A 22,422-nucleotide genomic window follows, 5' to 3' on the forward strand; every position below is an offset into this window, starting at 1 on the left:
CAGCTTTTGATGATCTGGTGCCAATAAAACGGAGGAAGAATATGAATGAGTTTGGATAATTACATCTATTTGTATGATATATATTTCTTGGCTGCTTTGTTATTTTAACCACTAGTGAGCTGTTTATTGACACTAGCTGTACTTCCTGCACAAAAAGGGGAGGGATCACTGCAAATCAATACAAGGTTTGTCTATGTGATTGGCTTTTATCCTAATGTATGCTCTCTTCCAGAGTGAGAATTCCCCTCATCCATAGGGCACAAGGGTCACTGAAGAATATGAAAATGGTGTGAATCACACGTGTGCAGTCTCAACATTTCAATCCAAATGAACGCCTGTGGGAGATGTTTGACCATTAGACGGTCCTCTCCAACATCATCAAAACATATGAGGGAATATCTTTTGGAAGAATAGTGTCCAGCGCTCCAGTGACTTTCCAGACATTTCAAGAATAAACATAAAGGAGCAGTAGTGCTGTTCTGGTGGTCCAACACCTTAGTAAGAGGCTTTTTGGTTTTTCTATTAATTTGTCCCTCTTCTGTACCTGACATTCTTCTGTTTAAACCTCCAATCCATCCATACTCCAAATAGGAATGTGCATAAAATGATGAACCAGACTTGAATATTTGCATTTAATGGAATAATATGGATTCTTGGGTTGAACATAAGACACCGATGTGGTCATAGAACATGTCTGTGCTGGTGTGTATTGCGATGTTCCTCGATTCGCTGTAAAATTGGCAAAGGTGGCGCGTGTGGGTATGAAGCTTCTGGGATGTCCCTGAATTTAAGGAAATCATGAAGCAGGTTGGGGACAGGAAGCTGTTGGACGACATTGGTCCTCATCAGGATATCTGGTCCCAGCAGTGCTCTGACCTGCAGCCGGCAGATGTGGGAAAGACAGGGGACGGAGTCTGAAAGAAGGTGGAGAGAAAAGATCAATCGCTGCAGTGTTTCCACGTGCAGGTTATTTAAACTCTGCAGTGCATATTTACTGCTGTACCGAAACATGGATGTGGATCCCAGGACTTTTCTGCCACCCTTCGATCCAGAATATGTTTCAAATGGGGAGATAAAGTCGACCAGTTTACAAACTCAAGGAGGTAATTTAACACCTGGCTGTCTGCCTCTTCCAACCTACAAAGGACAGATGACACAAAGGAACAGATAATGATGATGGGTGATCAACCAGCTTTGGATCCTGACTTAAATTTAGCCGATCTCCTGTTTAAAATAATTTTCTCAGGCATATCCAGACAGCTTTAAATATGGAAGCTTTTTTTTTTTTTTTTTAAGATTATTCCCCCGAAGTCCTCTTCTGGTGGGGGAAACGGCCACTGCTGGTGAGTGAAGGTAGGAAAATAAAATGAGCGCAATTAAGATGAGTGAATTTGATTTTGGCAGGCAAAAACAGGCTGATGCAAATGCTACTGTGCTAATCTTAATGTCACTAAAATTTAATTGGGATCCTCGTTTAACATCACTGACTAATAAAACCTGTTAACTGTGGGGTTTGACCTTATTTTGGCTTCTGAAGTGGGCGAATCAGAAAGTTAGAGAACTGTTTACTTAGAACATCCTCTGTGATTTCTCCAAACAGCAGCTGTGCATGAGAGGGTGACCCTGAAACTGTGCCTGGCCAAATTAAACAAAGTCAAGCTTTTGATTTTTAGAGGCCCAAACAGGGAACAGGGAACAAACCTATTACAGCTTGTTGATAACTAAGGAGACAGAGGTGGAGTGGCGCCTTACATGTGGGGCTGAAGCAGTAAAGATGGTTCCAGTCCTGCCTTCAGGAGAGGAGGAAGCCAGCAGCCAGCAAAATGTACTTGGTTTAGAGCCACACAGAGCATCTCGTTCAGTTCTCTCAGCTTCAGCTCAGTTTTCCCATCATGCTGCAGTACAGATTCGTCGCTGGTCACAGCCTCTGGGCGAGGTATCCACCGGTGCTCAAATATCAGCTGCAGCAGGTCTGCTTCGTCAGTGGCCAAAGCATAAATCCAATCTTCCTCATTCAACCTTGCTCCTGCAGCTATCAGCAGTTTCACCGACTCACTGAAAGAGATTTTAATATCAAACTAAAATAAACCATCTGGTTTATCTTGCAAATATGTGCAAGGTGGTAAAATCGGCATTCTTACACACCTGTAAGGTTTCTGGGGTGTGCGATACAAGGCCAGGGAGAGCGGTGAGAGGAGGCCATGGGTGTGTGAGCAGTCCTGGGCGTCTGGGCTGTAACCTTCCCTCAACAGCAATTCCACACTCTTGGTCTGATCGCTGTTAATAGCTACATACACCGGACTCACCATGCTCTCGCCACGGTCGCACGCATGATCCGTAACAGCTATGAGGCTCCTGAGGATGCTGGAGTGACAGAATATCAAAACGTCAAAAATACACAATCAGCCTTATTTTAAAAGAGGTTAATTTATGTGTCAGTACCCGATGTGACCAAACTGGGCTGCGGCGTGAATGGCAAACTGAGGCCAGTCGTGACTGCAGACCATGTTAGGGTCAGCCCCGTGGTCCAACAGGAAGTCCACACAGGCCTGGTGTCCCTCCTGAGAGGCGATGAACAGAGGTGTACTCAGATCAACTGCCTGCGTGTTCACGTTGGCACCTGAAGTGAAAGCAGGTTAAAAATTAACTGTGTAATCTATTTTACTTAATTACTTCCTAAAGAAGAGGCCAAGAGGACATGGAGCATGAGATCCTTTAACAAGGAGGAAAACAAATGTACAGCTACCATTAAAAGTAAATCATATTTACCGGCGTTAACGAGTATTTCCAGGCACCCCCTCTGTCCGTACTGTGCAGCCACAAATAACGGGGAAATCCTGTAATCATCTACTTCCTCCAGGTTGCATTTGTTAACAAGAATGCGCACGATCTCAGTGTGGCCCTTTGGGAGAAACATGATCTTAAATACAATCAGCAAACACACAAGGACCCCACAGCTAATGCTGGCAGCAGAGAGCAGGAACGTTTAAGCCCTACATTCTTCACAGTGAGCATCACAAGAAATCACTGCATCCCTGCATTCTGCTGAACTTTTATGTGCCAGTTTGCACATTTTCTGCAGGTGTTCAAAGGTAAAAAATGAGTTCATTTATAAGTGAAATGTAATAAAAAGGTTAATACATGCACAAAGTCTCTCTCTCTCTGTGCCTTGCAGCCAGTCAGAAAACTTAAGGGCAATAAGGGAAAATCCCCAACAGATGTGACCATGCTTTCCTGACCGAAACCAAAAAGTCATGATCTACTGTTAAATGAAAACTGTTCGTTTAAGAGCGTGAGTGCTAATGCTAATGCCTACCTTATATGCAGCTTGGTGCAGGCAGGTCCAGCCGGACTCTGTGTGCATTCTGTTGACCTCAGCACCTTTGCTTACCAGCAGTGCTACAACATCTGTGTGCCCGTGGCTAACAGCTGGAAGCACATTTTGGGACATTCATTTGGTTAGAGGAGCTTAAAGGGTTAGACAAGCAAAAACAGAAAAAAATTAAACATCAGTGAAGCGCAGTTGTAATACCTTCATAAAGAGGACAGGACAAGTCGTTAGTGAGCTGGTTGATATCAGCGTGTGCTTTGAGGAGCAGTCGGACCACTGACAGGTGTCCACACTGCGCTGCCAGGTAACAGGCAGACTCACCCTCATGCGTCAGATGGTTCACATAAACACGACTACAGCTGGAGGAGCGTGCTGCACACAGGCGGAAACCAAAGAGGAAGAACAAAACGCAAATAAGAGAAACGCACATATAACTTTAAAACAGCTGCTGAAGTGACTGATTTATCCATTAATCATTCACATCCATCTGGAGTCCAGCAGAGAAGTAGAAGGAGTAGAAATACCCTCAGAGGTGGGAAGTAATGAAGTACAGATACTGTGCTTCTGTACTTTACTTTACTTTGTGTGTGAATGTGTGTGTGAATGGGTGGATGACTGGATATGTAAAGCGCTTTGGGGTCCTTAGGGACTAGTAAAGCGCTATACAAATACAGGCCATTTACTTTGAATTTTACTCTCTTCATTTTAACACAAACATCTCTACTTCTTACATTTTCTAACCAGGCTGATTTTGTTTAGGTTTAACATATGTGAGCTACTATTTCCTGTCTTTGGGTACTTTCCAGACATCGAACTAATCAGACCCCAAGCAGAAGGAACAATATCCATCACCGGTGCTCGCACATGAAGAGATCAGAGAGGAAAAAAAATACAGTTTGCATCATTTATTTATTCAGTATACTCTGGGATTCAATCAGGCTTAAATCAGGTTTGGGGAACTCCAGGCCTCGAGGGCCGGTGTCCTGCAGGTTTTAGATATCACGCTGGATCAACACACCTGAATCACATGATTAGTTCATTACCAGGGCTCTGGAGAACTTCAAGACATGTCGAGGAGGTCATTTAGCTATTTAAATCAGCTGTGTTGGATCAAGGACACATCTAAAACTTGCAGGACACCGACCCTTGAGGCCTGGACTTCCTCACTCCTGGCTTAAATGATATGGAACGGTATTTCTTTGGTGCAGATGCCCATAAGCTGCGGCTTGTGCTACAGAAGAGGAGGAGAGACTAACATTTTCTAATGGACATTTTAAATGCAATGTTTCTAAGAAATATCATCAAAGCCACAAACTGATTCATACACTGGATTCCACCTTTGCACTAGCCTTATGCTGTCAATGGGAACGCCATGTAATGGAAAATATTAGGATTCTGCTCTTTTCAGTGTCAAGCTGACCTGGCTCAATGAAAGGCTCCACAGTATCAGATTCTGCCTGTCAATACAAGTACAAGTACATCTTTTTCACAAAGAAGCATCCATGTAAATCAATAAAACGACAGCTCATGTAACATCAGCTCATATCCTGCTGGATAAATCCATAAAGAGGAGCAGGACGGGCCGGCTGATGACAGGCTGTGCACAAAATCTGTAAAATCCCACTTTAACCTTTCACTATAGTCATCTTACTGTTTGGGTTTCACGACAAAGTCACACATCTAAAGTGCAGTCAGCAGCAAAGAGAGCTTTTTAAATTCCCTTTCTTTTTTTTGTTCAGCATATCAGGAGTTCAAGCTGAGTTAATTTATTAGAATTTGAATTTAAGTTGAAATAAAGTTTGTATAAATAATATTTTATTATAATATTAATATGGAAGGTGGAAGTTTGAGCACATATCAGAGTGTGTACTTTTGTGTACTTTTTCACCGTTACTTGAGTAAAGAAGTACTTGTGTAATGTACTTGAGTAGTCCCGACCTGTCGTCCATCTGAAATACCACATCGAGCAACAATGTGAAAGCACTTTGCTTTTCAAAAGTTTGGCAGTTGTTGTTAAATGTTTTTTGAACTAAACATGCTGCTGTCCTAAAAATGCAAAATGAGCATGTATTTATGAAAAAGCAATAAATAATCTCAGTTTTCACTTTCTATCAAGTGAAAGCTCCCTGATTCGATCCCGGGAGTAGACACGCATCCCTTTGAAGCTGCTCCAGGTACATCTGCCAGTCAAACATAGTATGACTGTAATGGGCCCAAACATATTGTGTTACTGTATGAGAACATCAGGAGTGGCAGAGAAGTATGTGAGGCTGGTGCAAGACATATTAGAGGGCAGTGAGACAGTGGTGGAGGAGGGTAGGAGTGACAGATGGGTTGAAGGTGAGGGTGGGATAAGATCCGGGATTGGCTCTGAGCCCCTTCTTGTTTGGAGCGATGGGGACTGTTGGACACTAGGGTCTCTTCTAACTTTGCATCCAACGTTAGACAGGCAAGGCTGAGACCTTTCGGACATGTGCAGAAGACGGACAGTGGCCAAAGGATGCAGAAGATGGAGGTGCCAGGCAGGAAGAAAAGAGGAAGACCTCAGAGGAGGTTCGTGTGAAGGAGGACATGAAGAGGGTTGGTGTGACAGAGGAGGATGCTGGGATAGGGTGAGACGAAGGAAGGCAGATGATCCGCCTTTGGAGACACCTAAAGGAAGTAGTACTGGATACCTGTGCAGCAGCCTCTCTTACCTCTGACAGCTGACAGGATTTCCTGGACGCACACTTTGCTGCCAGCTGCCGCCGCCTCGTGCAGGGGGGTCCAGCCTCGGTTGTCCCGACAGTCCACACTGCAGCCTCTCTGAATCAGCGTCCTCAGCCGCCTAGTGCAGCCTGAGCGAGCAGCAGCGGCCACACTGGACACCGTGTCTCGGTAGCACTCAGTGAAGTCCATGCCCAGGTTCACAGAGACATTCGTTATTTTAACTTCAACAAGGATTAACAGTCAAAACACAACCTCAGAGTTACTCTGGATGATTTTGCACAACCCGACGTACACGTTTCTGTTGGGTCCGGAAAAGTTTTTAATTTAAATCAAGAAATAAACGTGTCTTTAGTTACCAAACAGACGTTAGGAACGGAACAACGGCATTCCGAGCGGCGCCTGTTGATGACGTCACACCACAACAATCCTACGATCCAGCGTCGCGTGTCAGCTGTAGCTTCAGCTAATCGTTTAGCCGTTAATTGTTGCTAAAATTAGCAGATTTTCAGACATGTTTGGAGAAACGTGAAGAAGAAGAGCCTGGAAGCTTCTTCTCAGCGGGTTCAGGAGGCACTCTGAAGGTAAACGCGCTTTATTTCCCGTCACGGCGAGACGTTCACAGAGTTACTGCAGCTGTAGCAAAGAATCGGATGTGACAACATACACCCGATCAGTACTGTGTGTACTCCTGCACTACACGTCATTCAGAGTAACATTTGTGCCTGTAATTTAAAACAAACTGTCAGAAATCAAACATATCACATATTCATCATCATATTCATTTAAATCTGAAATCTGGCCCACCTGACTAACTGTGGACCAGGGAGACCAGCGGTCCCGCTTTGTGTGGGACTGCACAGCATTTCTATTACTTAAAGTAGAAAAAGAATGATCATAAAAGCAAACTTTAGTTGAAATAAAAGTTTACAGAGAGTAAAAACAAAATGACGAGTCATATCTTAAGATTTGGGACAGAGTTGTTAAAGCTAGGTTAGGCAGCGACGTGATGATCGGTGAGCAGCAGTATGGTTTCATGCTGAGAAAGAACTCCAGAGATGTGATGTTTGAGAGTACTGATGGAGAAATATAGAGAAGGTCATAAGGAGCTTCACTCTTTATTTATGGATCAGCGAAAGCGGAAAATAGTGTGTCAAAAGAGGAACTTTGGCACTCTGGCAGAGAACAGTGGTGAGGTGTGCGGTAAGAGAGACAGGTGGGCTGAGGGTGGGATTACACCAGTGATCTGCTCTGAGCTCCTTTGCAGTAGTGATGGACAGGCTGACAGATGAGGTCAGACAGCAGTGTTTGTCGATTATGATGTTTGCAGACGACACTGTGATCCGCAGTTAGACGAGGGAGCTGGAAGAAGCGAGAAAGAATACATGCATGAATGAGAGGGAGACAGGTGGAAGAGGCTGAGTGAGTGGATGAGTTTAAATACCTAGGGTCAACCATACAAGCAACGGACAGTGCACAAGAAGAAGATGGAGACAAAAAGACAACACGAGCAAAACATGTTAAGATTTTCACTGGAAGTGACAAAGATGGACAAGATTAGAAATGAGTACATCAGAGGGACAGCTGAGGCTGAGCGGTCTGGAGACAGAGAGAGTGAGGCTGGGATGGTTTGGATGTGTGCAGAGGAAGGATCGTGGATATATTGGAGCTGCAGCTCCAGTATATCCACTATCTTTGCCAAAGACAAAAGCACATGACTCTTATTGTTTCTGTCTTACAGTGGCTTTATTCAGTCTTTAATCTTGTCTTGAATCTGTAACCCATTCTCCTAATTGTTTCCAATTTTGTATCCTAGGTCGTTGGCTCAAAGGTTACAGCAAGCCGCAGCATTATGGTGGACATCTCTGTGAAAAGTGAAGCTGCTTGGGTCTGTCACACTCAGGGGCGTCAACTGGCTGACGTCGTTCTTCCTGTTCACATCAATAACACGGCCAAAGAAGAAGATGAAGTCAGTGAGTTGGACAGAGAAGAAACTCACTGGTAAGAAGCTTCTAGCTGATATTAAGAAGCAGTTAGTGCTATAATCAATAGGCAGTTGCAATTAATCTTTGTCTAGTCGCACAGAAGGCAAAGATGAGAAGTGGATTTTCCTTTTATTTAAGTGAATGGTACATTTCCCACTTATCTGCCACACACAGTGGTGATCCAGTGCTGCTAGAGCAGATGGAGGAAGGGTCTCCTTGTGTCCTGAAGTTCCACTGCAACCCCAGCTTACCTGCCACCATCAGCCGCCTGCTCGTTATAAGTGAGGCTCGAACCATGGAGGTTTACAGCCAGACCGGAGAGTACTGTGGGACTGTACGGGGATCGAAGGACGACAGCATCCAGCTAGACAGGTACACAGGCTGCACAGGTCAGAAGAGCCAATGAGCAAAGGGTCTTCGGTCTTCTGATAAAGACGCTGCTGATTGTCTGATGTTAAGAAGTGATGCTTCTTCTTTTGTTTGTGAATCACAGTGCTGACAGAGGACCTTTCTATAAGAAGCAGCTGATCATTGAGGAGCCATCCTCTGCCTGTGAAGTGAAGGTAAAACAGAACATTTTAGTTTATGCAGTTTGTTACACAGTCGTGTTTGTATGAGAATCTAACGAGCTGCTTCTCTCCCAGTTACTCTCCCTGGCAGGTAGGAGCAGTGTTATGGTGGCTAAAGTCATCGTGAGTCTTCAGCTGCTGCAGTCCTGCCCAGCCCCAAACCCGGGCATAGACATGCAGCGAGTGCAGTGTCTGATGGAGGAGATGGGAACAAGCCTGTCGCCAGGAGCTCAGAATCTCATGGAAATGGTGCAGTTCCAGCAGAAGGTAAATTAGCTCAGAGATGCTCTCTCTGACATTTATAATGTGGGTGTTTCCTGCTGATGAGAGTATGCCTTATGGATTTGAGTTTCTGTGTACCTCGTCAGGCCTCTGTCTCAGATCTTACTGTTACTGGAACTGGAACGGCTTCTCTGAGTGTCCAAAGCATAAGAACTAACCAGACATAAAGAATGAAACAGGGACTGAAGCATGTGTTGGTGTTTGTCTCTCCAGAATCAGACCGGCTCTCTGGCTGGTTTCCTGCCTCTCCTGATGGGCAGTGGAGCTTTCTCTGGTTTGGGGAGAGAAGTCAGCATGTGTCCAGGAGCTGGCAATATTCTGCCTCGACCTGCAGAATTTAAGGTACAAAAACCCATTTGTGCTGTTCTTTGTTCTTAGATTAGACCATTTAAAAACTCGGCCCACACCAGTTTGGTGCAGAAGAAAAGAGTGAAGTGATTTTGTGAGTGTGAACAGAGCCTGAAGCAGAAAGCCTGGATTAACAAAGAAAGTTCAGAAAAACTAAACTGGCTGGAGTCTGAGGTTTGGTCTGGAGTGTCTGCCAGAACTTTAATCCATTAATGCTGCCTGTTTGATGAACTCAAAGAAAAACCTTGGACCACTTCATTGATTGTGATGATCGTGTTTTTCTATTATGTGAAATGTTTGAGTGATTCTAATTGTCCGCATATAATTGTACAGAAAGAAGAAAGCTGATTGATGTTTAGAGGTTTTTATGTTTTCTTGGAACCTTTAGATGCCACAGCTATAAATTCTAATGTGATTTAAAGGTAGATAAAAAAAGAAGCCACTGTGATCAGAGGCTCTTTAGCTAAGCTCAGCTAGTCCGACTAGTTTTGTGCTACAGTATTATTTCAGATTTGTCTTGTTTACATGTATGATAAGAGAGACATCTGAAAGTCAGATTCTGGCTTTAGCTTGTTTTGTCCACATGTGCAGTGAGTGTATTTCAGCTTAAAGCAGTGAAGGAATCAGGTAATCTTCCACCAGCTGCTCAGATTCACAACTAAAGTTAAGTAAAGTCAGATATCCTTTTAGAGACTATGCACACAAATCCACCTGCATCTCTGTATGCTTCTGTCAGCTTGACGCAGATATAATGTGTGTTCAGAAGATGTTTAAACACTCTGTAAGTCAGATGTTTTTCAATGTCGCTAGCCTCCAGACAGCTTCCTGAGGCCTGCAGATGAAGATTCACAGACCCAGAACGGAGTGATGTCGGAGGGCTCCACCCCCTCCTCCGTAGACCTGCCAATGTCCAGTGTCAGCACTGATAACACTAGTAAGGATGATCATGTCTGTTATGGTCACATACATGAACATGGTAGTCACTAAGGAGTGGATTTGGGCTTCTACTTGTAGAAAAACTTATTTGTGGTAATTCTCTAACACCTCGATAAAACCTTTTATCCGTCTCCAGCGAGTCCCAGTGAGAACGGCGGCCTGATGAGCTACACTCAGCTGACAGAGATGCTGTCGCACTTCCTGAAGGAACAGGGGGTCAACCAGGGGTTCGGCTCCGGTCCCGAGCTTCTGCCCATGCTCCAGAACGTCTGCGGTCAGGTGACCCAGCTGAGACTGGATGATGCTGCAGCAGAGAAGGAGAAGATGATGAGAAACGGCACGTGGTGAGTCGAGTGTAGCGAGCACTTTTCCTACAGCAGCTCCATGTTGGAATCAGATGATTTGGCTCCACCTTGTGTTAGAAAAGAATCAGAAATCAGAAAGGGTTTTATTGCCAAATGTTGAGCGGGTTTACAACATTAGGAAATTGCTGCGGTGCTTCAGTGCAAACATACTGTTATAAATACTGTTATAAATTAAGCTTAAATAGACATGAAAATAAAAATGAGAATAAGAATTAAAAGTGCTAAGTAGATAGATATATACATGATATATACATGAGTGCAGGTGGTGATCAGTGCCAAACATGGAATGATGCAGTGACACAGCGTAGGGTCATGTGTTAGTGGCGGGTACAGTCATATGGTTATTGTTCATGTGTCCAACAGCAGAGGGGAAGAAACTGTTCTTATGGCGAGAGGTTCTGGTGCGAATGGACCGGAGCCTCCTGCCTGAGGGGAGCAGGTCAAACAGACTGTGTCCAGGGTGAGAAGGGTCAGCTGAGATCCGAGCTGCACGCCGCAATGTCCTGGAGGTGTACAGGTCCTGCAGAGATGGGAGTCTGCAGCCAATCACCTTCTCAGCAGAGCACACAACACGCTGCAGTCTCTGTTTGTTCGTGATAGTGGCTCCAGCGTACCACACGGTGATGGAGGAGGTGAGGATGGACTCGATGATTGCGGTGTAGAACTGCAGCATCGTCCGTGTTGGCAGGTTGAATTTCTTCAGCTGCCTCAGGAAGTACATCCTCTGCTGGGCTTTCTTAATGACGGAGGTGATGGTGGGCTCCCACTTCAGGTCCTGGGTGATGGTGCTACCCAGGAAGCGGAATGAGTCCACAGAGGTGATGGGGGTGTCAGTCAGGATGATGGGGGGGAGTGGAGCTGTGTGCTTCCTGAAGTCCACAATAATCTCCACTGTCTTCTGGGCATTCAGCACCAGGTTGTTGTGGCTGCACCAGGACACCAGACGTTCAACCTTCCTCCTGTAGGCAGACTCGTCCCCGTCAGAGATGAGTCCAATAACGGTGGTGTCATCTGCAAACTTGATTAGCTTGACAGACTGGTGGGTGGAGGTGCAGCAGTTGGTGTACAGGGAGAAGAGCAGGGGAGAAAGAACACAGCCCTGAGGGGAGCCGGTGCTGATGGTCCGGGAGTCCGAGACATTCTTTCCCAGCCTCACATGCTGCTTCCTGTCCGTCAGGAAGTCATTGATCCACCGGCAGATGGGATCAGGCACATTCATCTGGGAAAGCTTGCCTCGGAGATGGTCTGGAAGGATGGTGTTGAAGGCAGAGCTGAAGTCCACAAACAGGATCCTGGCGTAGGTTCCTGGGGAGTCCAGATGCTGCAGGATGAAGTGTAGGGCCATGTTGATGGCGTCATCTACAGACCTGTTGGCTCTGTATGCAAACTGCAGGGGGTCCAGGAGGGGGGCCGTGAGGGTCTTGAGATGGGAGAGAACTAGGCGCTCAAAAGACTTCATGACCACAGATGTCAGAGCCACGGGTCTGTAGTCATTTAGTCCAGTGATCCTAGGTTTCTTGGGGACAGGGATTATGGTGGAGGACCTGAAGCAGGCAGGCACATGACATGCCTGCAGTGAGGAGTTGAAAATGCCAGAAAACACTGGGGCCAGCTCGTTTGCACAGTGTCTGAGGGTGGCAGGAGACACACCGTCTGGGCCGGGAGCTTTTCGAGCATTCAGACTCTTAAACTGCTTCCTCACACCTTCTTCATGAATATGAAGAGTTGTGGTGGGAGGAGGTGGTGTGAAATCCTTTTTTGTGTGGGGTGAGGAGGGGGGTGTTGTAGGTGAAGTATCATGAAGAATCATTACAGGAATCCTGCAGCAGCTTTTTGCATAATACTAAAGACTTTGGTTCTTAGTGGCTCAAGGATTTCTGCTTTTAACTGGAGCTGTGTCTTAAAATTGGACGAGTCCAATGCACGTTCCTTGGTAGGTGTTCAGTTTTCAGTTTTTGTGTGTACATGCTGCAGAAGTCTTCACAGACGGAATATTAGGGACACTCTTTTTTTTAATGCAGAAATGCATCATAATTGTACTTTTTCCTACATTAAACCAGCTGTTTCAACACTTCAACCATACATTCATTTATACAGCACTTTATCTTACGCACTTCTGTCTACCTCACCCAGCTCATTTAGAATAAACACCTAACCTAACATGTGTGTTTCTGGACAGCTTTATCAGCTGTGGCCTTTCACATGCACAGATCTGTCAGTCGTTCCCGTTTCTGCTGTTGTGTTTGGGACCTTTTCTTCTGATTTAATTGTTTTCTTCCCAGAAGCTCCTCCTGCATCTGGCGTCATTAAACATACTCACACTTGTGTTTGCTCACCACATGCCTGTCACATTTTCCTCACACTGTGGAGCCACTTGGTGAAATTTTCTTCTTGTTAATGATGTCAGTGCAGCATTTGACACAGTTGACCACAACATATTACTCAAACAACTGGAGAACTGGGCAGGTCTTTCAGGAACTGTACTAAACTGGTTCAAAGCATACTTAGAAAACAGGAAATACTTTGTATCAACAGGTAACTTCACATCTGAGCAGACAAGTATCACATGTGGAGTTCCCCAAGGTTCCATCTTGGGACCCCTTCTGTTTAACATTTACATGCTCCCACTGGCACAGATTATAAACAACAACAAAATAAACTATCACAGCTATGCAGATGACACACAAATATATATCACAATGTCACCAGGAGACCGAGGCCCTGTACAGGCTCTTGGTAAATGCATTGAGGAAATTAATGACTGGTTGTGCCACAATTTTCTCCAACTAAACAAAAACAAACTGAGGTAATAGTCTTTGGTGCCAAAGAAAAACGATTACAGGTCACCAGAGAACTTCAATCTATACATCTAAAAACCACAAACCAGGCGAGAAATTTGGGTGTAGTGATGGATGCAGACCTAAACTTAGAAAAACACATTAAGACAATAACAAAGTCAGCTTACTATCACCTCAAGAATATTTCAAGGATAAAAGATCTGATGTCTCAACAGGACCTGGAAAAACTAGTCCATGCATTCATCTTTAGTAGGCTTGATTACTGTAACAGCATCTTTACAGGTCTACCTAAAAAATCAGTCAGACAACTACAGCTCATTCAGAACTCTGCTGCTCGAGTCCTCACTAAGACCAAAAAAGTGGACCACATCAGTCCAGCTCTGAGGTCTTTACACTGGCTGCCTGTCCGTCAGAGGATAGACTTTAAAGTTCTGATGCTGGCCTATAAAGCTCTGAATGGTTTAGGACCAAAATACATCAGTGACCTCCTGACCCAGTATGAACCTTCCAGATCCCTCAGGTCATCTGGATCCGGTCTTTTATCAGTTCCCAGAGTCAGAACCAGACACGGAGAAGCTGCATTCAGCTTTTATGCTCCTTATATCTGGAACAAACTCCCAGAAAGCCTCAGATCAGCTGAAACACTCAGTTTATTTAAATCCAGGTTGAAGACTCACCTGTTCTCAGCTGCATTTGAATAAAGCACCAAATCCACACTTTAAGCTTAAATTTCAAAACTTACATTTAACTACTGATCTTATCTGTTTCTGATTTTATCTGTTTTGTTTGTTTGTTTGTTTGTTAATTAGTTTGTTTGTTTGTTTGTTTGTTTGTTTGTTTGCTTGTTTTAATCAATTTTAAATCATGCTTTTTATTTGTTTTTGTTTCTAATGTCTCTGTAAAGCACTTTGAATCACTTGCTGTTGAATTGTGCTATACAAATAAACTTGCCTTGCCTTGATGTTAATGATATAAAACTGCGAGGTATGGCTGTTGTTATCGGAACAGTAAGCATTTGTGTTTGCTGTGTTTCGGTTACCACAGCTGTGTGATTGTTGCACAGTCACGTTGTTGAGGCTCTGAGCGTGTGGATTAAACAGAGACTCGTTTGTCCAACAGAACAATGCTTTTGATTGTCTGAGGTCACATTTCTAGCTGATAGTGTTAGTGAAGAATGAGCAGACGCCCAAACATTTCCTACATGCTGGAATATTCATGGATATCATGACATCTGCTGGGAGGATCTCTCCTGTGGTGATTCCCAAAAATCATTCTGGCTGTTAAACAGCTGACAGGCACAGGTAGGCAGAAGGCGCTGCCGTTGGTTAGAGGCTGGCTGATACTGAAACAATAGAGGTCATTTATCAGGACCGCTGTTTGTGTGACTCATTAAAATATCTGAAAAGCTGCATCAGAACAAACAGAATTCTTTATGTATTTATTTATTTGTGGCTGGAGTAACTTTCCAGCTGACCCTAGTGTCACTCTTCAAATAAAAATGTCTCTGTGAGTTAAACTGCACAATAAATCAGGCTCTCTGTCAGATCTGTGCAGCACATGTGGGCTGACAGAGCGTGACTCCACATCGAGGACAGCGACACGACGGTACGTCTTTCCCACGAGTCGTCGGACTAAAATATTTAAAGAGTTTAAGACTTCAGGCGTGATGCCAGAAAACCGAGGACAAGTAATAAATGGTGTAGATTACTTAAAGGCTTTGCTTGCTTTGAACAGTAGATGTTAATTGTTTCGGTTTTTATAATCGTCTTTGGCTGTTGTTAGTTTTTCTGCTCCTTTGTGTTTTTGTAGTTTTTCCTCTGTTCTCACGTGTTTGTGTTTATTTGTGTTTATGTGAGATTATTCCTGGTCTCCATTTCTGTTTGCTTCCTGTTTTATTTTGAAGTTTAGCTCCTTGTGTTTTCTCTCTGTGTGTTCACTTCCTTTGTTTATTCTTTCCCCCTGATGCTGTTTGTCTGGAGTTCACGTGCACATTTACTTTTTATTGCCTTTTTATCACAGCGTGAAGGTTAATAACATTTTTTATAACAGCTTGTTTGTAGATTATCTGACTTTACGTCTGCTGTAATCTGAGATGGGTTCATTTATTTGCTCCAAACTAAGACTCGTCTTAGTCTGAGTTTCACAGAGACATTTTTAACTAGTCTTCATTATGCATAATTAGATTGCCAGCTTTAAAATTGAAGGTGGATTGTCTCCATTTCCAGTTTGTGTTAAAGATTCACTGCTGTGTGTTGAGTCGTTTTTGAGTTTTTGCAGATAAGTTGGTGTTTTCCATGCAAACGTCTGGTTACTGCAGCCCTCTGCTAGCGACCAAAGAAATGTAAGGAGGTTTTCTGCATATCTCTTTACAATGGATGTCACTCTAGAGACTGCCTGAAGCTTCCAGTAACTATTTGCTGATCACTCACAGAATACACACTTTTCTCTAGTGGTGAGTAGTTGTTCGGCGGCGACTGACTGGTCTCCAAGCCTGTGTGAAGGGGCTTTAGCTTAACAGCAATCGCCAGCAACCACTTGCCAGCTTGTTGTGGAATACTCATTTTTCCCAGCACCTGGTTGCTAAATTGTCAGCAACTGACCTCTAGGCCTGTATGACTGAGGCCTTCATTACCGATATGGAAGCGCAGTACATCAAGCCTGTCATACTTTTACCTTCTGATATTTCATAAAGCAGGAGAGTGCCCTGTGAGGATGTCGTACAGTAACCATCAGTGTGCAGACAAGGATCAGAGACAGCGCTCACTGACTGAACAGGAGTTTCCTTGGTTTAGTTACTGGAGCTGCCAGACTGGTGTGACTGAATCAAGGAAAGAAAAAAATGGAGGATTTTGTGGATTTTTCAGGATCATTGAGGGCAAAATAGTAATGCTGTTGGACTCTGCATGTAAACCACCAAAACAGAAATGTTGCAAAAAGACTGAAAATATTTAAGGTGGAAAAAAATTATTTATTTATCTTTTTAGTGTTTTCAGTTTAGAAAGTTTCCTCCTGGTGGTTTGGCTGAATCAGTGTGGATGCAGCAGGATTGTGAGGTCTGAGGAAGATGATGGTCAGCACCGACTGTGTGGGTGGTTTAGCTTATGTTTAGGCTTTTGTCTCTTGATGTGGCTTCATTTTCAAGAATCGCCCACAGTCACTCCGCTCTGTCAGAATCACACAGTAGAAATACACATACAGACCAGCGACCTGGTCAAAAAACTTCATCTCTGATTAGTGATGATCAGGCAAAGGTTTGACTGACCTTAAATAGTCCCCTTTATTTTAATTCAGTGTCAGCTTGCACACTTCAACTTGTCTGACAGTGGCTTCAGCTGTATACCTCCTCATAAATCGGCAACACCAGCGGCTGATGCACACAGATTTTATTAAGTCCAACTTTCTCAAAAAGTGTTACTGTTTCTTTTATGTCCCTTCAGGGAGTTGGACTCAGCTATGGAGCGCCGTCTGGAGGAGATGGAGAAGAGGCTGAAGGAGCACATGGACCGCCGCTTGGATGCTTTGGAGCAGAAGCTGGAGAAGGCCCTGCTGAGCGCTTTGCCGCTGGTCACCCTTAACCACGGAGCCATGAGCAGCTCAGCACGAGGAGCAGCAGATACCGGACCGGCGGAGCAGATCGCCCCGACGCCAGCCATGCATTGAGTCCAGAAGCACTAAAAAGACTAACATTGAACCCCGGAAGCCTTAATTCTCTTCTTCATCGTCCTCAAACCAGACCCGAGCGTGGGATGGAAGCAGGCCGGGACAGAAACGCCAACAAAGACGGAGCAATAAAACTAGAAGCCTGAAATATGAGGTTAACATGTAAAACCAGCAGTGTTGCTGTAAGTTCATATTCTGTAGAAATGTTATCTCCTGTAAAAAGTGACTGTCTCGTCAGCGCGACTACAATGGCTGCACTGCATTTTGAACAACATGAGAAGTGTACAGGAAGAGGACGAGACTCTTTCAAAAAAGTGTTGATGTGCAGCAGAGCTGACTTACATGAAGTGTTCAGCTGAAATGCAACCCACTTATCTCTCCCTGCTCTTCTTTTCTCCTCTGTATATGCACTGAAACTCATCATTGTACCAGTTATTTAAACAGTTAATGGTTTGGTCTTTGAACAGCACTAAAACAAAGTCATCTTCAAAAGTCTCGGTTTGTCTAATCAGCTGTCTCAAACAAGTAAAACAGAAAAGCAGCAGATGTTCACGTGTCAGAGAAGATTACATGGTTTACATTAGAAACGACTAAACTGACGCAGCTCTAAACGACACTGATGTGATGTGAAGGCTGTTCGGGCCTGACCTGCTCGGCTCAGTTTGTTTTAAAACTTGCTCCTGTTAAGGAGACTAAATCGAACGTGTAACTGTACTTTAATACGGCACTGTAATGTTTTAAGTACTGTACATGTCTGTAAACTATTAAAACGGCTGTGCTGACCTGTGATGTTTACCTGTACTGATGTGAGTCTAGTAAATGTATTTATACAGCTTAATAAAGTTTTTAAAACGTTGTGCAGGTTCTCTTATTTCTGGAGAATTTGGTAAAGCAAACAAGTTCTCATGAAATCCTGAGAAGGCTGCGTGCAAGACACCGAGCGAGGCCTGTGAGCTGCTTCAGGCCCACACCTCCAGATGTGTTAGTGTGCATCCCTCTGATCACATCTCTCATTCTGGTGCCACCACCAGAGATATATGTGAATAAATCATTTCAGACTGTCGGTGACATGAGACAGTAACACACCTAGTTTCAGATATAAAAATGAGGGGAAACTGAAGAATACAGGGGTAGCTATTACAGTCAGTACAGTTTGGTGGTTGATTTGGTTTCTTTGGGCTCCAGCGGTGCATTTTCCAACTGTTAACACACGCCCAAAATTACTGACAACAATAGCTGAAGGAAAATGTTGCACAAGATGTTCCCAAAAGACAAAATCAAATTAGCCGATGTTTCCCGTCAGCGATTCCAGTAGCTGAGTCATAAATGGCTAAGAAACTAACCATGAAGGTCACTGAAAGGGCTCCACGCTAACCAAAGCTGCCGGTCCAGTCCAGGACAGATATAAAGGTCTGGTTCCCAAAGAGAAGGAAAAGAAATGGCGGGCGGACGCTGCCAAGGTATGCAGCAAACCACTGGCAGCTGCGAGCTGAGTCAGCAGAAGGGAAATGGGTCACAGATTACATAAGGAGGATGCCAAAGTAAAGAATGATGTGTGGATGTTGTCTTGGGCATGTGGAGGACAGACACTGAGTCAGCAGTGGAGAATGATGGGAAAAAATGTCTGCTAGTCGGTGCAAACCAGGTCTCTGGGTTTCACTGTGCTCTGGAGTTTAGACATTTTTGGTTATATGTTTGAATTTGAGCTTCTTTGGGGTTTTTCCTGCGTCTCCAGTGTTCAAGGTTTACACTTTTCTGTTTATTGTATTTTTAGGCTCATGTTTATTTGTTCCCTTTTAAATTCCAGTATGCTGTGGATCCCTGGGAATACTGAGTTTTGCTTTGTGTTTAATCGCTCAGTTTTGTAAGTTATCCTCTCTTTATTCTTCCTGCATCGTCAGTGTTTCGTGGTCAGCGGTAGTTTCTGGGCTCTGTGCTTTCTTGCTATCTTTTGGGTTATTTCCTCTTTTGCTTTGATAGTCGTCTCTTGTGGCTTTGACTTTTGCTACCCCTCTATTATTTTCCTGACTGACTTCACCTGTGTCCTATTTCCCTGAGCTGTTTCCCTTGTAGCCTTGTTCAGATTGTCTGGAGACATGGCCTGCAGATATAAAATGCTGGGATTCATTTGTGTCAAAGTTGGCTGATTGCTGAGCTACTGGAGGTTTCTTCCTGTAAAAGGGAGTTTTTCCTTGCCCCCTATGTGCGCTTGCTAATAGGGGTCATATGATAGTTGGGGTTTCCTTTGTATTGTTTTAAGGTCTTTCCCTCACAATATAAAGGACCTTGAGGCAACAGTTGTTGTGATTTGGTACCACATGAAGAAAATCTCTGCATATGATTGTTCACATATGGGTATTTTCTGCCATGAGACCAGGTTACATTTGCTTATTTTTAAATGATTTTTCACACAGTTTAGAGGATTTAGTATCATCTTGCAAATAATATATAAAAGCTATTTTTATTTGTGTACAAAAAACAGAAAAGAAGTACTGACAGTAATTTAGGCTCTCATGTTAGAGCGGTGGTAAACAGCACTGCCTCGCAGTCACAGGGTCCGGGGTTTGTGTGGGCTCTGGGCATCCCACAGTCAAAAGACATGCTTGGATTAGAATACCTGGCAGTTCCAATATGAGTGTGAGAATGAATGGTTGTCTTTCTGTGTTGGTCCATCATGTTTCAGTTACGGTATGTTTTTTACTTTAGTCCAGTTTGGAGAGTTTTTTCCTCATTATGTGGAAGAAGAGTGTGAGGGGAGCAGGCACTTTCTTGCAAAATCTACCCTCTATTATATTCTATTACGTTCCCAGTGCCCAGCAAACTACAAACTAAAACTATGCTGTGTAAAATAAAGACTGAATGCAGTGACTTCCAAATCTCACAAATCCATATTTTTATTCACAAAAGAACCCAACAAAATACATCAAATGTTTGACCTGAGATGAAAAACATTCGCTCAGTTTGGCTTTTATGGCAGCAGCACATCTCAAAAAGGCTGCGAGAGGGACTCAAAATAAACAGCTGGAGGAAGTTTTTCATGACTAATTACAGCAACAGGTCAACAACATGACTGGAATAAAAAAACATTTCTCAAGTAAAGGTTCACCAGTCTGCAAAAAACAACAAGAAACATCTAAAAGTTGTGGAACAGTTTCAGAATAACTATCAATGTAAAACTGAAGACTTTGCCAATCTAAACATCACCACCACCTATCATCAAAAGATTCAGAGGATCTGGAGAATTAATATTGGATCGCTCTGATCATGACAATAAGACCCATCCTTCTCTTTTTTGTTGTTGCTCTGTTGTTATTTACATTTTATAAAGTGATCCAATTGTAAATATGCACATGCTGACATATTTACAACGGCAATGTACCACCTACCATTTTCACTCTACTTAAACAATAAAAAAAGTTATATGTAACAAGATCAAACATCAGTAAAAATGCATGCTAATGCAAAAAAAAAAAAAAAAAATACAAAAAATATGAAACAAATATACAAAAATATGTATTCAATTCAAATCTGGCCACCATCAGCTGCAAAGCGGTTGCCTTGCACAGCAGCACACCACACCCAGCGCTGCTGCCACGCTCTGAAAGCTCTGCGGAAGTCCTCTTCTCCCAGTGAATCCAGTACTATCAGTGACGCATGCTGGAGCTCTTCCACTGTGTCAAAAAAATGTCCCCTCAACTTGGCGTTGATTTTGGGGAAGAGGAAGAAGTCGCAGGGGGCCAAATCTGGTGAGTGCTGTGGGTGAAGAATGAGATTTGTGTCGGTGTAGCAGAAATAATGGCACTCTTTCAGTGCGTCGTGGGCGGGTGTGTCGTCGTGATGGAGCAGCCAGTCGCCTTTCTGCCACAGTTCAGGTCGTTTGGCCTCGATGTTCTTCCTGAGACGCGTCATAACGCTGAGGTAGAACGGAGCATCAACCGCCTGACCGTCGGGAACAACTTCCCGATGCACCACCCCGTGAATGTCAAAGAAGACGATGAGCTTGACCTTGAACTGGCTCCTTGTCGGATTCACCCTCCTTGCTTTTCCAGGCTTGCAGCCGTACACCCAGCTTTCATCGCCAGTTATGATCCGGGACATGAACGTTGGGTCATCTCGCGTCTGTTGACGGAGATCCTCGCAGGCTCGTAAACGATACTGCTTCAGCTCGGGAGTGAGTAGCCTGGGCACAAGCTTGTTAGCCACTTGGTGCAGGTTCAAAGTGGACGTCAGGATCGCCTGGACCGTTCCGAATGACACGTTGAGAATGGCAGAAATCTCCCTCAGAGAGATCCGGAAATCCTGGCGCACAAGTTGATCGATTTCTCGGATGTGCTTGGGAGTTGTGCTCGTGCTGGGTCGCCCTGACCTGATTTCATCATCGACGGATGTTCTGCCATTTTTGAAACGCAAATACCAATCCTTGCATCTTGATCGGCTCATTGCTTTGCTGCCGTAAACTTCCTGAAGCATTTGGAAGGTTTTCTTCACAGATATCTTGGTTTTCACGCAGAATTTGATTTTTTCTCTCTGTTCAAATTTGAGGCGTTGCAATGCATTGCGGGACGCAACACTGAATATTGGCATCGGAAAGGTTCTGGGAGCTGTTGCACGTGTGTCATCCTCCTGCAGTCCATCCTGGCCAATGCAGCGTTCCTGGAAGAAGTCCGAGTCTTCAATCGGGCTCCGTTCATGGGAAACCTCTTCTTTAATATCAAACAGATGATGGACACCTGCAAGGTACACACAGATGGATGAGCATATTTTAAAAAAGCCAAAATGCTGGGTGTATGGGGACACTGGTTTCCAGTATCCTGCAGAATGGACTCTAACCTAAAGCCCATCTCACAGAGTTACATCATCCAATCGAATCACAGCCAACTAAGTTAAAACGAAGAGAAACTAAAATAAAACAAATCAAATTAGTGAGGTGACTGTATTCAATGGATTTCATCACTTGTTCTTAAATCTCGCCCTAAAAATACCCTCCATATTTTAATAACATTACTGAAGTGAAACTAACAAAGCCACAACAGAAGCAGACAAAATATAAAACCTGATTCCTCACAGAGAAAAAATGTTGGTGCAGTTTCATAGTTCAATTTAATTTGTTTGTTACCTGAGCTGCAGGTCTGAGTCTCCTCCTCGTCCTTGTATTCATTTTTAACATGATGAAACAGTGAGTGCACTTTCTCTTCATTTTCACTCTTCACCGCAGCAGCAGCGAGCGGGAAATCAGTGATGTCAGCTTCCTCCTCCTCTTCCTTCTTTATGCTGAGGAGCTGTGAGACTTGCTGCTCCATATCAGGGCTCCAGTCATCTGGTTCTTCTTTGATTGGTAACAGCTGCTGAATATCTGAAAGGTACAAGCATCACAAATGTATGAGCAACAATGCAATGAGAAACAAAATTAAATTCTTCCGTGTGGCCCTGAAACACAATCAA

General features: G+C 43.9%; 2 protein-coding genes across 3 annotated transcripts; one reads left to right on the forward strand and one right to left on the reverse strand.

Moving 5' to 3' along the window:
• Positions 1-618: 618 nt before the first annotated feature.
• asb3 (ankyrin repeat and SOCS box containing 3) lies at positions 619-6,486 on the reverse strand. The gene is made up of 9 exons (XM_085417156.1): positions 6,028-6,486; positions 3,533-3,703; positions 3,317-3,429; positions 2,770-2,902; positions 2,443-2,620; positions 2,146-2,364; positions 1,753-2,055; positions 1,004-1,137; positions 619-914 (listed from the first exon to the last, which is right to left on the reverse strand). The coding sequence occupies exons 1-9, from the start codon at positions 6,227-6,229 to the stop codon at positions 682-684; spliced, it is 1,686 nt and encodes a 561-aa protein (XP_085273282.1). The 5' UTR covers positions 6,230-6,486; the 3' UTR covers positions 619-681.
• lg8h10orf88 (linkage group 8 C10orf88 homolog) lies at positions 6,482-17,836 on the forward strand. 2 transcript variants are annotated; one of them, XM_085417169.1, is made up of 9 exons: positions 6,482-6,621; positions 7,854-8,038; positions 8,197-8,394; positions 8,516-8,585; positions 8,667-8,858; positions 9,087-9,215; positions 10,032-10,155; positions 10,294-10,501; positions 16,758-17,836. In XM_085417169.1, exons 2-9 carry the CDS (start codon positions 7,890-7,892, stop codon positions 16,978-16,980), a joined length of 1,293 nt encoding a protein of 430 aa, XP_085273295.1. In that variant the 5' UTR covers positions 6,482-6,621; positions 7,854-7,889; the 3' UTR covers positions 16,981-17,836. The 2 variants fall into 2 exon arrangements, with proteins under 2 accessions (XP_085273295.1, XP_085273296.1); XM_085417170.1 differs by lacking the exon at positions 16,758-17,836 and adding an exon at positions 10,886-11,131.
• The last annotated feature ends 4,586 nt before the right edge of the window (positions 17,837-22,422 follow it).

The sequence above is a fragment of the Rhamphochromis longiceps genome, linkage group LG8 (genome assembly GCF_057381845.1).
Source record: "Rhamphochromis longiceps isolate RC_006_pf linkage group LG8, R_longiceps_female_GT1.1, whole genome shotgun sequence".
Classification (NCBI taxonomy): Eukaryota; Metazoa; Chordata; class Actinopteri; order Cichliformes; family Cichlidae; genus Rhamphochromis; species Rhamphochromis longiceps.